Raw genomic sequence first — 17,633 nt, 5'->3', positions numbered from 1 at the left:
TGGAAAGGCATATCTGGTACCACTAATGAATGAAGAACAAAGGCATATTTACTCATTCTGGTGGAATTCCTTCTATGCCCCAAGTGGGAAGTGAATGACACTTTAGGTTCACCTGGTATCCCTAGTAAAATCGTGGGTAAAGAAACATTTATTTCATTGTTCCACCCACCACTGCCCTCCACTACCGTCCCCACTTAACCATCAAAAACACTAAGATACAGCTATACTGTTAAGCAGGAGTTTCAATAAGCCCCAGGAAATTCAATCAGTGAACATTATCTCAAGTTTGAAGTCCATGCAGAACAGAACAAATTTGTGGCATAGCATTTGTGGCTGGGTGGCAGGGTGGAGATAAGTTTCTACCAAAGGAGGTGCGAAGTGCACCTTCCCTCCACAAGACTCCAGGTCACTCTTGGGCAAGGTGTCCCCTGAACAGGGACACGTGAAGCCATGGGAACGAGTGGTGGCTGGTCAAATGAGCAATTCATGCATATCACAAGTCCTGGTTATGTGACCACGGATGCCAGATGGATAATCTCTGAAGACTATTGATAGTGGCTGGGGTCACCCGTCTAGTAAAAGCACTGCCCAGAAGAAGGCAATGGCAAAGAAATTCTGTAGAAAAATTTGCCAGGAACAATCATGGTCATAGGACCGTGATTACCAATGTCATGCAACACGACACATAATGATGATGGTGACGAACATTTGTGGAAACTTCCTTCTATTCCTAATATTTTTTTACTTCTTTTCTCACATTTAAAAGGGTTATCATTAAATAGGCACTAGTATTAAAAGAGCTGTCACAAAGATTCAGCTATCTCCACACAGGGCAGACTTACCCTTTTTTATATGTTGCTTGCTATCAAGCTTCACTTCAAGAGATTTTGTGGGACAGATAGGCTATCAATCAGGCTGAGCAGCCTGTCTCATTAAATATCACTCATGGGACAGGAAGAAAACAACTGTTTAGCCATATTACAAAAAAGTTTTGGAAAGCACAAAATAAAGCTTCAATTTGTGCAAATGATATAAATAGAAGCTGAATTATCATGAGAAAAGTTGTTTGTTAAAAAAATAATGATTAGTTTCCTAGTGCTAGAGATTTGCTTAATTATTAATTATGGCTCACTACAGTACTGAAAGTTTCAGTGCACTTTATGAAACAACTTTCAAGCACTTTCAAGGATTTTTACCATGAGGATAGCTTAAAAAGACCTTTTTTTGTCAAATCGATTTGCAACCTTGATTACTTTGGAGAAAACTGCAAAACTCTGTAGCACGTGAAGAAACTGTGAGACATTTTTTAGGATTTTTATGTAAAATGCACTCCCCAAGTTGCAATCGATTTCACATGTGGTAATAGTGAATGCTGCAACTATTGTAACCACAAAATCCAGGTCACAATATTGGCTGGTTATAGTAACCAATTGTTTGGCAAATCAATGGGTGCAAATAATGTACAGGATCATATTGCATAAATGCAATTAATTTAGAATAGATAATCTGTTTGAGTGATGTTTTATTGTCAGTTTTAACTACTGGTAACCAACTGGAAATGAAGCAAATAACTAAATTTACAAAAATAATCACTACATATTTAAAGCAATTAAAAAGCCTATTTGATATTAATATTTTATTACAGCATACTTGCAGTTTCTCCCATAATTAAGTATTAAAGTATGTAAGTGCTGTGCAACATTAGTTATTTCATGCATCATTTTTGATTGCTTAAAAACACATGAACCATAAATCTTACTTTAACTTTTGACGGTAGATGGCATGTATCAACTGCCATTTTACATGACTAGCAATATTGCTACGAAGGTAGATGATCAAGATATTCTGCAAACTAATAGCATTTATCATTTTGAAGAATAACATTGCTTTTAAGTAAATGTCATCAACTTTAGGATTTCAATGTATATGTGGAAAAACCAAAGTTGCAGACAGCCACTCAAGAGCACAAGAAAACAATGCAACAAAATAGGAGAAGGAAAGGTCACCAGACCCCTTGGCCTTGTCCTGCTGGGCAACATGATTGTGGTTGATTTATACTGGCCTCAGTTCTTCTCCGGTGACTGTTCCCCTTCAGATTCAAACTTCCAGTTCCTCAGCCTTTTAAATATAATCTTTTTTCTCACTTCTTATCTACAGTATTGTACAAAAGTCTTAGGCGCCCTAGATTTTTTTATATGGTTTCAGATGGTATGGCCACCACAGGTCCTTGATCTCAACATCATCGAGGCTGTCTGGGATTACCTGGAGAGACAGAAACAAGTGAAGTGGTCAAAGTCTGCAGAAGAACTGTGGCAAGTTCTCCAAGGTGCTTGGAAAAACCTTCCTCCTGATTTTGTTGTAAAACTGCATGACATTGTACCTAAGAGAATTGGTGCAATTTTAAAGGCAAAGGGTAGTCACACCAATTCTTGATTTGATTTAGATTTTTACTGTTCACTGCCCTTTATAGTATATATTTTTTGAAATTTAGAAACTTTTCATTTCAATATTTTTGAAACAATCTTCACCTAACATGTGCCCAAGACTTTTGTACAGTTCTGTACATGTATCTAATATTCCAATATATCTAAAATTCTAACTAATATATCTCATATTCTGATCTCCCACATCCTTGGAGACAAAGAATTCCAGGTTCACTACTTCCTAAGAAAGAAACTTCTATGTACATTGGTTTAAAATGACTTGCACTTTTTTTTTTTGGAAGCTATGTCTCTTTGTTAGTGGCTCCAACTAGTGAAAACATCTCAACATCAGGCCTCCTTAGAAGCTTAAGTGTTTGAATAAGGTCTCCCCAGATTTTTCTAGGTTTCAAAGATTCAAACTTTCTAGCTTCATTGCCTTTTTTCCCTGAGTACACTTGGATACAGGACTTCCATAGAATTCAACATGAGAGTGAGAAGGTGAGGCAATTTCCAATACATACAGTGGGGAATCTAACACCTTTCATTCGGCTAGACCATAAGCAGTAGTGCACTACTGTTCAATTCAATGGAGGGGAAATGACTCCCAGAAGCAAAGGTAAATATTAGGTAAATGCATTTATTTTTAGTTGCTTTGAACAAATTTAAATATTTATAATTGCTTTACATGTGATTAAAATGTTTTAGATTTTTTAAATGTTTTCAGATTTCATAAAGTGACTTATTTTACAAATTATTTAAACAGTATTTCTGAATTTTCTGAAAATCTAGAGCATTCAAAAACTTGCAAAGTGTTTCTAAGTATTTCATAAATTAGGCAGTACAGAACTTTGGGGTTTATTGGACTGTCAAAGTGTCTTCCATCAATCTAGTGGGTTCGACTTTTCCTGCCACTTTATCCCACCTTCTCTTTCAGCTGTTGCCCACATTATGGAAAGACTTTGCTGTGAGGGCTGTAGCTGGTTCTGAACTACATTCCCATGAGAACAACTGTTATGGATTAATGCAGTGGCCAGTGTGCATTCAGGAGGCTGCTTACTAATTTCCTATCTACCTTCAAGTGCATTTGATACTAGGGAGGAAAAGGCGAAGGCATTGTCTTTGATAATTTGTGGAAAATGTTTTATGCCACACAGGAAAGCTCAAGGATCCTGAAAAGAACAGCCTTGGAGGATTGCAGGTGTAGATTGCAGATAGTGAATTCCATGCACCGAAGTTCCTGATGAGCTATTGGATTGTGCAGTGGGTCAGAGACTAGCAAAGAAGGGAGCAGGGGCAGTCAGGATATTCTGTGTGCCACAGTTCTCAAGGTGACATTGATTATATATAATTAGGTACTTGGCAGGGTTCAAAAAAATGAAGTTAGGTTTAAGCGGAGCAGCCATTGTGGGAGCAGGCCAGAGTTAGAGTGGGGAGATTCAGGTTGTGGCTCTTAGAGGCTTTGGCAAGGAGAGGTGGAGTCTGCAGGTAGATTTTTTCAAGTAATTTTTCTTTCTTTCTTATAGAGCATTGGGGATGCCAGGCAGGAAATCCATATGCTCCTCTTGCAGAACGTGTGAAGGCAGGGAGACGTCCAGTGTCCCTGACAACTACACCTGCAAGAAGTGCATCCAGGTGCAGCTTCTTTCTGTCCATGATAAAGCATTGGAGCTGGAACTGAATGAACTCATTTGGAGGCTGAGGGGTTGATTGGCAGAATTTACAGAGAGGTAGTTACATCTAAGGTGCAGAACTCAAGTTACTGGGTACCTGTTAGGAGGGTGAAAAAGGATATGCAGCCAATGCAGAGTACTGTGGGGCCTTTCCCCTAGGTATGACCCATTCCATCAAGAATAAAGCCCTCCTGACCACTGAGGACATCTACATGGAATGTTGTCACAGGAAAGCAGCATCCACCATCAAGGACTCCCACCACCCAGGTCATGCTCTCCTCTCACTGCTGCAATCAGGAAAGTGACATGGGAACCTCTAGACTCACACGGACAGGTTATTACCCGTCAACTATCAGGCTCTTGAAACAGAGGGAATAACTTCACTCAACTCACTCAGTCCATCACCGAACTGTTCCCACAACCTGTGGGCTCACTTTCAAGGATTCTTCATCTCATGTTCTTGATAGGTATTGCTTATTCAATTTATTATTGTTACTTATTTTTTTCTTTTGTGTTTGCATAGTTTGTTGTCTTTTGCACATTGGTTGTTCGTCCATCCTGCTGGGTGCAAACGGAGTTCAGGGAGTTAGGTGCTATGTTAAAGGACAGGGATGTGATCACAGGATTGCTACCCATGCCACTTGTTTGCGAGGCCAGAAGCTGGAAGAGCATACAGTTTAGCATGTGACTAAGAAGGTGGTGCCAGAAAGAGGTCTTCAGATGTTGTGGATCATTGGGCTCTCTTCCAGAGAATGTGGGACCTGTACAGAAGGGAAATTTGCTTCTGAATTAGAGGGGGAACTAATATCCTTGCCAAAGGTTTGCTACTGCAGCATGGGGGTTGGGGTGGGGGGGAATGTTTAAACTAGAGTTGCAGGTGGATGGGAACCAGAGTGCCAGAGTAGATGGTGGAGTAGTTGAGAGGAAAGATGTTAAGGCTACATGCCAAGTTAGGAATCGGAAGATTGAGCAAAGTGGAACTAATGTTCTGAGTTGTGTGTATTTCAGTACAAGGAGTATTGTAAGAAAGGTGGATGAGCTCAGGGTATGGATCAGCACATGGAACTATGTTAACGTAGCCATTAGGGAAACTTAGTTTCAGGAGGGATAGAGCTGGTAGTTCAATGTTCCAGGGTTCCATTGTTTTAGATGTGATAGAGTGGGAGAGATTAAAGGAGGAGGGGTGGCAGGGAAAATGTCATGGTAATATTCAGACAGGACAGAATGGAGAGCTCGTCTTCTGAGTCCATATGAATGGTACTGAGGAATAAAACGGGGATGACAATGTTAATGAGATTATATATCACCCAACAGCCCGTGGGATTTAGAGGAGTAAATTTGTAAAGATATCGCAGACTGTTGCCAGAATCAAAAGGTTGTGATAGTAGTTGTTTTGAACTTTCCACATATTGACTGGGACTCCCATACTGTAAAAGGGCTGGATCGGAAAGAGTTTGTCAAATGGGTTCAAGAAATTTTCCTTAATCAGTACATAAAGTGTGGTACTAGGTCACCTGTTAAGAAATGAAACAGGCAGGTGGCTGAATTTTGTATAGTGGAACGCTTTGCATCTAATGATCATTATGCCATTAGTTTCAACATAATTATGGAGAAGGAGAGGTCTCGTTCTTGCTTATGTTTGTCCTCTGCCTGATCTCACCAGCAAAAGGGCTTTGCTTTTGTTTGTTGGACAATGATTTTAGGAACTGCAGATCTAACAATGATACACTTACATGTATATAATTGTGCCTGGACAAGAATCGGATCATTGATTCCCATGAAGGATCAAATAGATCAATGTTATTATCGAAACAGAAACAGCTGTTGAAACATATGTTGAAACAAAACTGTATTTATGTCTCAACAACAAAGGATTTGGTTACAGTTGAGGCATTAAATATGGTCAAAATAAGCTATAGAATTTAATAAAGTAGGTCAAGGATGATGGCAGTATATAATATTAATGGTAAGAATCTTGGCAGTGCAGAGGATCAGAGGGATCTTGGGGTCCGAGTCCATCGGACACTCAAAGCTGTTGCACAGGTTGACTCTGTGGTTAAGAAGGCATAGGGTGCATTGGCCTTCATCAATCATGGGAATGAGTTTAAGAGCTGAGAGATAATATTACAGTTATATAGGACTCTAGTCAGACCCAACTTGGAGTTCTGTGCTCAGTTCTGGTCACCTCTCTACAGGAAGGATGTGGATACTATAGAAAGAGTGCAGAGGAGATTTATAAGGATGTTGCCTGGGTTGGGGAACGTGCCTTATGAGAATAGGTTGAGTGAACTCAGCCTTCTCTCCTTGGATCGACAGAAGATGAAATGTGACCTGATAGAAGTGCATAAGGTGATGAGAGACATTGATCATGGAGATAGCTAGAGGCTTTTTCCCAAGGCTAAAATGGCTAACATGAGGGGCACAGTTTTGGTGTGCTTGGAAATAGGTACAGAAGAGATGTCAGGGGTAAGTTTTTTTACACAGAGAGTGGTGGGTGCGTGGAATGCACTGCCAGTGGCAGTTGTGAAACAGGATACAATAGGGTCTTTTAAGAGACTCTTAGATAGGTACATGAAGCTTAGAAAACTAGAGGGCCATGTGGCAGAATAATTTTAGGCAGTTTCTAAAGTAGGTTACATATTCAGCACAACATTGTGGGTCAAAGGACCTGTAATGTGCTGTAAATGTCTATGTTCTATGATCTATGTAATGCTACTTTCCAGTTATAGATACATTAGCACAATAAAAAGTCATATCTAAAATGTGGCATCTGTCACAATACAATCCTATGTTACACTACATAAAACTGTCATGATAATAGATCTGGGATGTATATTTCTTCCTTCACAATTTTAAGGAAGTGTTATTACAACTTCAGAATAATTCTTTATCTTTATTTTCTGTGTGATGCAGTCTATAATTGCAGGACGGCTGCAGTGTGGTGTGTACAAGCAGAATTGAGGCAGTAGAGTCTGGGCGGATTGAGCTTATGTTTTACTGATTTTAGTGCCGGGTCAGATTGGAAAGTTGGGTACAGGTGACGGTGGTAAAGGCGGATACGATAGGGTATTTTAAGTCTCCTGGACAGACTACATGGAGCTCAGAAAAACAGAGGCCTATGGGTAACCCTAGGTAATTTCTAAAGTAAGTACATGTTCGGCACAGCATTGTGGGCCGAAGGGCCTGTATTGTTGGTTTTCTATGCTCCTATGTTTCTAAAGTAGAATGCTTTTCTTTACAATTCATTAATATTCTTTTCTTTAAGACACTCTAGGCTATAAACTGGTCTATAATGGTAGAAGTCACAGTGAGTTACTTGTATGCCTACATTCCCTAATAATAAGGAAAATGATAACATGGCCTTAATAGGTTGAAATACAGGAATAAGAGGTATATGCCATTCAGGGTGGTTTTGTTAATGTGCATGGGTTTTATATTCAACCTCCTACAATGAGGATTTCCCAGGTGGATAGATTGCTGTGGCTACAGATACTGGAATCTGGAGCAACAACCATCATGGTAGAGGAACTCAGCGGGTCAGGACACAGCTGTGGAAGGTGGTATCAGATTGAGACTGAAAGATAGAGGCAAGGGAGCCAGGATAAAAAGGAGGAAAGAAAGGTTTGGGCAAGACCTGATAGGTGATAGTCGAATCTGGATGAGGAGGCAGTGAGAAACAGGCAGAGGAGGGAAGAGCGGGAATAATAACAGGGCCGGGATGTCCCACACCAACAGGTTTAGGAAAAGTTCAGTCATTAAGCTGGATAATCTTACTCACCACAACAGTGAACTGATTCCACAACCTACTGACTCACTTTCAAGGACTCCACAACTTGTGTTCTTGTATCATTTAGTTCCTATTTTTTTATTATTATTATTATTATTATTATTATTATTATTATATTTGCACAGTTTGTCTTCCTTTGTCAGTCTTTTTGCTTGTTTTTCCTTGATTCTATTGTATTTCTTTGTTCTACAAGAAAATTAATCTTAGGGATGTGTATGGTGACATATGTGCACTTATAATAATGAATTTACTTTGAACTTTGAACTTCCATAGGTGAAGGCAGCAGTGATGGAATCTGATTGCAGGGGGAAAGAAGCATTGAATCAGATCAGGGAGATGGGAACAGTGATGGGGAGGAGACTCAGTGTGGGTGATAGATGGATGAAGTGGGTAGATGAGAGTGGAAGAAAAGGTGAAGGGGTGCATAGGATGGGTGTGGGATGAACTGGGTAGATCAGGAAGAGAGAGAAAGGGGGAAAACATGAGATTGGAGAATTTAATGTTTAGGCCCAGGCTGAGTATGAGGTTATATTCCTTGGCTGCATTTAGCCTCACCCTGGCAATGGAGGACTCTGAGGTCAGACATGAGGGAATAAAAAGGAGAATTCAGATGCTTACTACTAGGTGTTCTAGAAGGCCAGTTTTTTACAGAGTTCAGATTCTCAGCAAAAAGGTAGCCTTGTCCATCCCTCTTCCATCCATTCCATCTGTCCATCACCCACTGGTTCTCTTCCTCCACATCAGTCCTATCAGTCCTCCACATTTCCCTGATTTGCTCACATGCTCCACTTTCCTCTGATGAAATTCCATCATCTGCAGTGTTTGATGCAAACAGGGATCATCAGATACAGGTCTATACTCACTGAAAGACGCCACGGAAGTTAACAGACTGATAAATACGGTGTGTAGCCTGCTTAACCTTCTTGGTTGAGGCAATGGTTTCACAAATCAGGAAGTTATGTTGCCAATTTATAAAACTCTGGTTAGGCTGTATCTGGAATATTGCACTCACTTTTGGTCATCCCATTATGGAAATAGAGTACCTTGGTTTTAAAGAGATATTGAAGCCTTGGTTAAGAATAAAAAGCTGGTGCATAGCAGGTATAGGCAGGTAGGAACAAATGAGATACTAATGGAGTATAAGAAATGCAAGAGAACACTTGAGAAAGAAATCAGGAGTGCTAGAAGAAAGCATGAGGTTGCCCTAGCAGACAAGATGAAGGAGAATCCTAAGGGACATTACAGATATGTTAAGAGCAAAAAGATTGCAAGGGTTCAAAATTGTTCCTCTGGAAAATAAAATGTTAAGCTGTGTGTGGAGTCAAAAGAGATTGGAGGGGGGGGGGGATCTTAAATGGATTTTTTGCCTCTTTAGTTACTCAGGAGACAGACACAGAGTTGATGGAAGAGAGGTAGTTCAGTGGCAAAGTCAAGAACCCTTTACAGATTACAGAAGATGAGGAGTTTTGTTGCCTTGGGGCAAATTAGGGTGGCTAAATCCTCTGGGCTTAACAAGGTGTTCACTTGGACCCTGTGGGAGGCAAGTGCAGAAGTCACAGGGGTCCTATCAGAAAAATGTAAATCATCCTTGCAACAAGGATCAGGGAGGGTTGGAAATAGCCAATTTTGTTCCACTGTTTAAGAAAGGCTGTAAAAATAAAGCAGGAAATTATAGGCTGGTGAGCCTGACATCATAAATGGAAAAGTTATTGGAAGGTATTCTAAGGGATCGGACATATAAATATTTGGATAGACAGAGACTATTTAGGGATAGTTAACAGGGCTGTGCATGATAGATCATGTCTAATCAATTTTATACAATTCTTTAGAGGAAGTTACCAGGAAATTTGATGAAGGCAAGGCAGTGGATATTGTCCACATAGAAGGCATTTGACAAGGTCCTGTGTGGGAGGTTGGTCAGGAAGATTCAGTCGCTTGGCATTCAAGACAAGATAGTAATTGGATTAGATATTGGCTTTGTGTGAGAAGCCACAGAATGGTAGGAGATGGTTGCCTCTCTGACTGGAGGCCTGAGACAAGTGGAGTGTTAAAAGGATCAGTATTGGGTTGTTTTCATCTGTATCAATGATCTGAATGATAACTTGGTTAACTGGATCAGCAAATTTGCACTTGACGTCAAGATTAAGAGTGCAGTGAAGAGCGAGTAAGACTATCAGAGCTTGCAGTGGGATCTGGACCAACTGGAAAAATGTGCTGAGAAATGACAGATGGGATTTAACACAGACAAGTGCGAAGTGTTGCACTTCAGTACGACAAATTAGGTTAGATCTCACACGGTGAACAATAGGGTACTGAAAAGTGTGGTAGAACAAAGGGATCTTGGAATACAACTCAATAATTTAACAAAAGTGGCAGCACAGGTAGCTAGAGTCTTAAAAAAAAGCTTTTGGCACATTGGCATTCATAATTGAGTACAGGAGATGGGATATATGTTGAAATCGTATAAGACAAATTTGGTGAGGACTAATTTGAAGTGTTGTGTGTGTGCAGTTTTGGTCAGTTACCTACAGGAAAGATTGAACGAGTACAGAGAAAATTTACAAGGATGTTGCTGCAACTCAAAGACCTGAGTCATGAGGAAAGATGGAATAGGTTAGGACTTCATTTCTTAGAACGTAGAAGATTGAAGGAAGATCATAGAATTATGAGGGGCATAGATAGGGTAAATGCAAGCAGGCTTTCTCCACTGAGGTTGGGTGGAAATACAACCAGAGGTCATGGGTTAAGGTTGAAAGATGAAAAATTTAAGGGAACATGAGGGGAAACTTCTTCATTCAGAGGGCCATGAGAGTGTGGCATGAGCTGCCAGCACAAGTGATGCGTGCAAGCTTGGTTTCAGCATTTAAGAGAAGTTTAGACAGGTACAAGGATAGGAGTATGGATGGCTATGGTCAAGGGCACAGGTCAATGGGACTAGGCAATTTAAATAGTTCAGCACTGACTAAATAGGCCAAAGAGCCTGTTTCTGCTCTGTTCTTTTCTTTGACTCTATGACTCTGTGAAAGGATGTGGAGGGTGCAGAAGTGGATTATCAGGATACTACTGAGAAACAAACCATCTGAATACAAAAAGAAAAGAACTGTAGAGTCCTTCAAAGTGAATCCATAGGTTGTGGAATCAGTTTAGTGTTGGTGTCTCAGTGTTAAAAATTCTGTAAAGTGAAGATGCTTTCAAAAATAATGAAATGAAAAGTTTCTAACAAAAAAAATTACTATGAAGACCAATAAACAGTAAAAAAAAATAAAATCAAATCAATATTTATTATGACCGCACTTTGCGTTTAAAACTCTTAGGTAAAACTGTCATTGGCTGATATGTTATTCCAATAATCTTGGAGAATTTGCCACAGTTCTTCTATAGAGTTTCACTGCCTTACTTGCTCCTGTCTCTCCAGGTGATCCCAGACAGCCTCGATATTTTGAGATCAGGGCTCTGTGGATGCCATACATCTATTGCAGAACTCCTTGTCCCTCTCTTCACTGAAGGTAGTTCTTTATGACCTTGGTCATGTGTTTAGGGTCATTGTCCTGCTGCCAAATGAACTTGGGACCAATCAGACACCTCCCTGAAGTATTGCGTGATGGATGAGAATCTGCTTGTACTTCTCAGCATTGAGGATTCCATTAATTCTGACCAGATCACCAACTCCAATTGTGGAAATAAGTCCCTAGCCTACAGGGAACCTCTGCCATGCTTCAATGTTGGCTGCAAATTCTCATTCAGGTAGCTTCTCTAGCTCTTCTACGAATAAACAGCAATAATTTCAAATTTTGTGTCTTGTCAGTTCAGAACATTCATTGCCATTACTCAGTGCCCCAGTCCTTGTATATTTGTGCATAGGTAACTTTGTTTTCACTTGGGTGAAAGCCTTTTTGGCAGCAACTCTTCCATGAAATCCTCTGCTGTCAAGACTTCTCTGGACTGTTGAAGGGTATACTTGGGTTCCAGTGATATCTGTGAGTTCAGAGCTGAACAGAGTGATGGACTTCTTCCGATTTAGAAGGGGCATCAGTTTGATGTATCTCTCATCTGCTTCCATGGCCAGCCACTGTGCTTCTGGTCCTCAATTTCTTTTTATTCCTTCAGAAGAGCTTGGACAGCAAATCTTGAGACTTCTGTCTGCCACAAAATTTCTACTTGGGAGCAACATTGCTGATGCAGGATGACCACCTTGAGTCTTGTTGCTGTGCTCACTCTTGCCTTGGTGTAATAATTGATCATTTGAAGGTTAAAATGTCACATCTGCCACACCCTCATCTTTTAGTTTGGTTGTCCCTTGCCCAGTTTGATTCCTTCTACATCATTTCTGTTTCAGTTAATCAGTTTAGTTCATTTGGTCCTTGATCATTATCACCTGTCTGTTGTCTTTGTTTAATCGTGCATTGGGCCATATGCTTACAAAGTAATCAAATTTTTATTTGCAAAGTGGACCTGCTGAATGGTCTCAGGCTAAAACATCGACTGTACTCTTTTCCATAGATACTGCCTGGCCTGCTGAGTTCTTCCTGCATTTTGTGTGAGTTGTTTGGATTTCCAGCATCTGCAGATTTTCCCTTGTTTGTGATTGGACTTTTACTTTATATGTTACTTTATTTAATGAAAAACTAAAATGTCTCTGAAACATTTAATATTTTGGAAAATAAATATTTGGAAAGCTAAATTTTGCTTTTTACCTACTGACAAAATGCAGAACACAAAAAGTAAACATTTAAAAGAAAAGGTACAGGGTGGATAAGACTTTTGCATAGTAATGTATGCAACAGCTATAAAGACATCCACAGCATTGTAAATTTTAAATAGTCTCATTCAGGCCTAAAGATTTAAGCACTGTGAGGTATTTGAAATGCTGTTCAAACTTATTTTGTGTAATGACTGAAACAGCCGAGGTTGTGTCAAATTCCATTTTAATTTGTTGTTCACTTCTAGAGTAAGCCATATTGCTTATCCCTTGTTAGTTTTCACATCATAAATCTCAAGACTACTCAGTTCTGTGTCACTCTCATCATTATCAGATTTTCATCAACAGCATTCTGATTAGTGCTCTTGTTAAAACTGCAACTTGACTTGTTATCTTTTTCTATTCCCTGTGCAGTCCATTTATTTTTTATGCCCAACATGCTCTTACTATGTATCCTATTTGTTGCATTTTCTGTAAATTTCAGCTTTAAGTCAGTATTGGTCTCGTGTGTGTGGGCCCCTGTCACAATATTGACACAATTTGTTCAGCCAGGCAGGACTCTGCTTAGATATTGCAATTTCATTCATGCTCTTCTTCATTCCTAACTGCATCTCAATTGCACCCCTGGCTGCTGTTTCCATTGATATAGCTATTTTCAATTGATCATTTAAATGTGAGCTCTGCTTTAGTCAGGAGCTGTTTTTGAATTGTTTCTTGCAAGATTCCACAAACTATACGATTTCTCAGTGCATCATTAAGCCCATCTCTGAACCGACAATGCTTGGACAATTTCTTCCAGTCAGCCACATAAGCTGAAATGGACTTCCCCTCCTTTTGATTGCAATTATGAAACCTAAAGCATTCTACAATCATCAATGGTCTCAGTTCTACATGTTCCTGCATCAAGTTCACGATATCAGCAAAGTTCATTTCGGCTGGTTTGGTTGTAGCTGTTAAACTTCTAAGCAAACTGTATGCTTTTCCATCTATTGCACTTCACAACACTGGCAGTCATTTCTCATTGACTATTTCACTTACTTCAAAATACTGCCAAGTTCATTCACTACACATCCAGTTAACTGTTATCTTTTTGATGCAGCCAGCCATTTCTTCTTTTTTGTTAATTTATTATTATCACTTGGTACAACTTATTTATGATTTTTTTCCATTTTGTGCCATTTTTAACTCAACCATCTCTCTCTCCTTCTCTCCTTCCAAAGAAAAAATGTGCTGCACTTCAACAGGTAGGCAGTAGCCTCAGGTTCATTTTTTAACTTCATCATTGCCACTGTTATGTTTTGTGACTCCAAAACTCCTTGAAAGGAACACGCAGGAGCACTGAATACTTGTGTACTTTGTTCCTTTTCTTTTGTGAGGCACTCAGATGTGACATGGTGGTGAAATTAAATATACCATTCACATACTTTTGCATTTAAACCGTAAGGTATTATGTGAACAAACAAAGAATGCTTAATCAAACAATATAGTCACAATATTACTGAAATATTAAATAGCCTACAGTAATAACTATTCCTGAACCTGGTGGTGTGAAACTTGAAGATCGTGTACATCCTTCCTGATAGCAGCAGTGAGAAGAGAGCATTGCATGGAGGTCCTTGATGATGGATGCTACCTTGTAAACGTGCTCAATGGTTGAAGTGGGGGGCTATCTATAATGGACTAGACTGTATCAACTACTTTGTTTCTAGATCAGTGAAGGCTGAGGGGCAACCAGATAGTAATTTATAAAATTAACAGATGTATATAGAGAGTAGAGAGCACATATCTTTATCTAGGGTCAATACATTTAATAGCCAAGGGTATGCATTGAAGGGGAGTTTGAAAATTCATGGTTGAAATTTCAAAGGTGATGTGTGAGGGATTCTTTTATACACAGAGAATGGAATTGCAGTGATGACAAATGTGATAATAGTGTTTAAAAGGCTCTCAGTTAACACATGATATGAGGGAAGTGAATCATGTGCATGCAGAAGGTGTTAGTTTAATTAGGCATCATTAGATTAATTGGTTGGGCACAACATTATGGGCCACAAGGCCTGCTCCTGCGCTGTTTTCATTGTTTATATTGTTTGTTGCCTCTGTCGCTGACCTCCCAGTCTTTGCCATTATTTCCACTCTCTTCTCCATTGGCCGATCTACCTACCTCTTGCCAGCTCTTGTTACACAACTTCCTATCGCCTTCTTCTGCTGGCTGTCTACCCTCTATCTTTCAGTTCAGATGAAGGGTCTGGACCCAAGCCATCAACTGCTAATGGTTCATCCACAGATGCTGCCTGAACTCCTGAGTTCCACCAGCATCTTGTTTGTTGCTCCATATAGCTGACTGATGTTGGGACATAAAGTGGGGCTACTATGGGTTTGCTGGTCAGTACTCAGTGGCTGTACTGCAGTTATTAGCACCGAGGTAACAGTGAGAAATCCTCATTCAGTGAAGCAAGAATCAAATGCTCCCTTCAAGTGTTGCTTTATGTTGTGAAAAATCTTGTTGCATTGAATTTGAACTATATTTATATTCATTGTGCTAAATGTGAATTTTTCACTTAGGAACCAATCAGCGAACAGAATTTTGATTTGTATGTGAACACTCTGACTGACATGTACAGCAGCTTGGAAAGGAATTACACTCCTGAAAGCAAAGCCCTTCTGGAGAGCATAAAACAAGCAGTGAAGGGTATCCAGGTGTGAAACTTGTCCCTGCCAGTTTACTGGTGCTGCTTCTGTAAATGCTAATGACATTTTTTACTTATAGGCAGTACACTTCAGCTTCAAGTGTTTGTCGCACATGTAATAGTGGCATGTCTTAGAAAATGCAAACTCCATATTTACAACAGCCACCTAGCAAGACAGAATAATAACCCTAATGGGCTGTAACTTGATGTAATCATAAATAAAACCAAGTAACATTCATTGAAGCATCAGAAAACATTGCAGTTTGTCAATACTCTGAGATGATGTCACAGAGTTACAGCCCCGTATGAAATCAACTCAGAAGCAGAGTTTGGAAGTACAACCATCACGCTACTTACAAAAAGAAACAGCCTTGGAATTATGTAGTGTTTGCATTTGAAGCACAATATATTCACCTAAAATGGCCTTCACTGCAACTTCAGCAGAGATGATAACCTATTTAGATAAATGGTTTTACACCCTTGCTAAAATAGCAGAGGGACAAATTGCAGACACACTAAATGTATATACCTTAAGATCCAATTGCATGATTTCAGGGCTGCTTATTTAAAATATCTTCAACCACATGCACCATGTGCAATAAGTAAGGAAGAATGTTGTGTAGTGCTAATTTTTAATAGTTTTCATAGCCAGTTCATGTAGGTCTATAATAGGGCATTGACTTTTTAAACAGAAATTGGAAGGGATGACAGCATTGAAAACACTGCACTTACTTAAGAAATTTTATGTTTGCACCAATTTTCAGTTTTTTATATAATTTGTTGTAAAAGTGAGTGATTAGGTTATTTTTATAATACATTATTATTTATTATTTTTAATTTAATAATTTGTTGATTTTAATTATGCAAACAATGCTATTTAATGAAATGGTTTTCTGGGGAAAAATGTAAAATTATTCTGCTTATCTGGATTATGGAACAAAAGAAATATACATTTTCTTTTAATAAATGACAATTCCCTTTGGGCTCTAAATGCAAATAACAGACAGAAATTATTTATGTTTTCCTTCTGAATTTCCAAGCAGATTTTATTTTGTTCTAGTCTCTTGTGTTCCGATAAATTTATTTTCTTATTACTGTGTTTTGTGGATATATATATTCTTTACTTTTTATATTGCATTTTTTATGACCAACAAAGCAATCAATTATAAGAATCATGCAAATAGAAGTGTAATGTAAAACACTGCCCTCTTGTGGTAACATGAATTTGGTACATCTGTTTTGCAAAAATTGCTCACCCTGGCTACAGTTCAGGTACAGGCTATATATCAGGGACCACTGTACAGTAACAGAGAAGCTATGGACAAGAAGAATCACAAAAAATCACTTGTATGAAAATGTTTTTATGGATTTTTTTAAACTGTAAAATCTCAAAATTCTTGTACACTATATTAGATCATAAATTTGCTACAATCTGCCTTTGTGTGTGAATGGCTTGTGTACATACCCATATGTATCACATGTGCATCTATGCCTGCATATGTCCTCATGCATGCATATGCTTGAATAGGTCTAAATGTGCACATATATTTGTGCTTGTGACAGGACAGTAGCTGATGGTTAAAAGTGACTAGAAATACTTGCCTGTTAATTTTGCATATTTATTTCAGTTGATGAAACACATTTTGTAAAACAAATTTTAAACACTCAGTGGTGTTAGGTATAATGTTTGTTCTTTGTGAGTTAGAATATGTCCTGTGGTATATTTGTTTTCTAAATTTATTAATCAAAGGGCTCCTGTGATTTATTTCCCATGAACTGTTGATTAGGATACTCCCACATGTTCTATTCATAGGTTGTCTCATTTGACTCTGTATTACTTCATAATTCAACGTGAATGTCATTTGAGGCATCACTTAAAGGTTATCATACAAGCTGCAGAACCTAATTCAGATCAAAGTTATTCCATTTTTACTAGTGTAGAACTTCAGTTCTTTTGTCGAGATTCTTTTAGCATTATTTACAAGTGACAATTCAGAATGAAATGAAAGTTCTAGAAATTCTTCAGAAATAGCCTCTTGTGTATTATCTTATAATGGCAATACCAATTTAACAACTTTGCAATAAATGATATTAAATTTATTATAATTTAATATTATTAGCTTGCCAGCAGCAATAACAAACATCTCCCTGCCAGTGGCAATAGGGTATGTTTATTAGCATACCATTTGTCTGTAGCACTGTTGGCATTGCAAACACCTCCTCAATCTTAGGCATTGAAAGCAAGTCTTCTGTAAAGTTTGTCAAAAGAAATCCCAATATTTGCCTTGTTCCTGATCTATTCTATATCAATGCTATTTTGAAACATTTAACTGTATACCATATCCTTATGATATTGTTCAAGAC

The 17,633-nt window shown here is 38.7% G+C and overlaps 1 protein-coding gene across 1 annotated transcript in view; it reads left to right on the top strand.

Moving 5' to 3' along the window:
• st18 (ST18 C2H2C-type zinc finger transcription factor) overlaps positions 1–15,293 on the top strand; it is a 73,421-nt gene extending 58,128 nt beyond the window's left edge. The window contains exon 19 of the mRNA XM_059991707.1: positions 15,145–15,293. Coding sequence (XP_059847690.1) covers positions 15,145–15,285 — 141 coding nt within the window. The 3' untranslated portion in view covers positions 15,286–15,293. The remainder of the gene's footprint in view (positions 1–15,144) is intronic.
• Positions 15,294–17,633: the final 2,340 nt, after the last annotated feature.

The sequence above is a fragment of the Hypanus sabinus genome, chromosome 1 (assembly GCF_030144855.1).
Source record: "Hypanus sabinus isolate sHypSab1 chromosome 1, sHypSab1.hap1, whole genome shotgun sequence".
In the NCBI taxonomy this organism is placed as follows: domain Eukaryota; kingdom Metazoa; phylum Chordata; class Chondrichthyes; order Myliobatiformes; family Dasyatidae; genus Hypanus; species Hypanus sabinus.
Note: the sequence above shows the minus strand (reverse complement) of the source record. Positions and strands in the feature narration are given on the sequence as shown.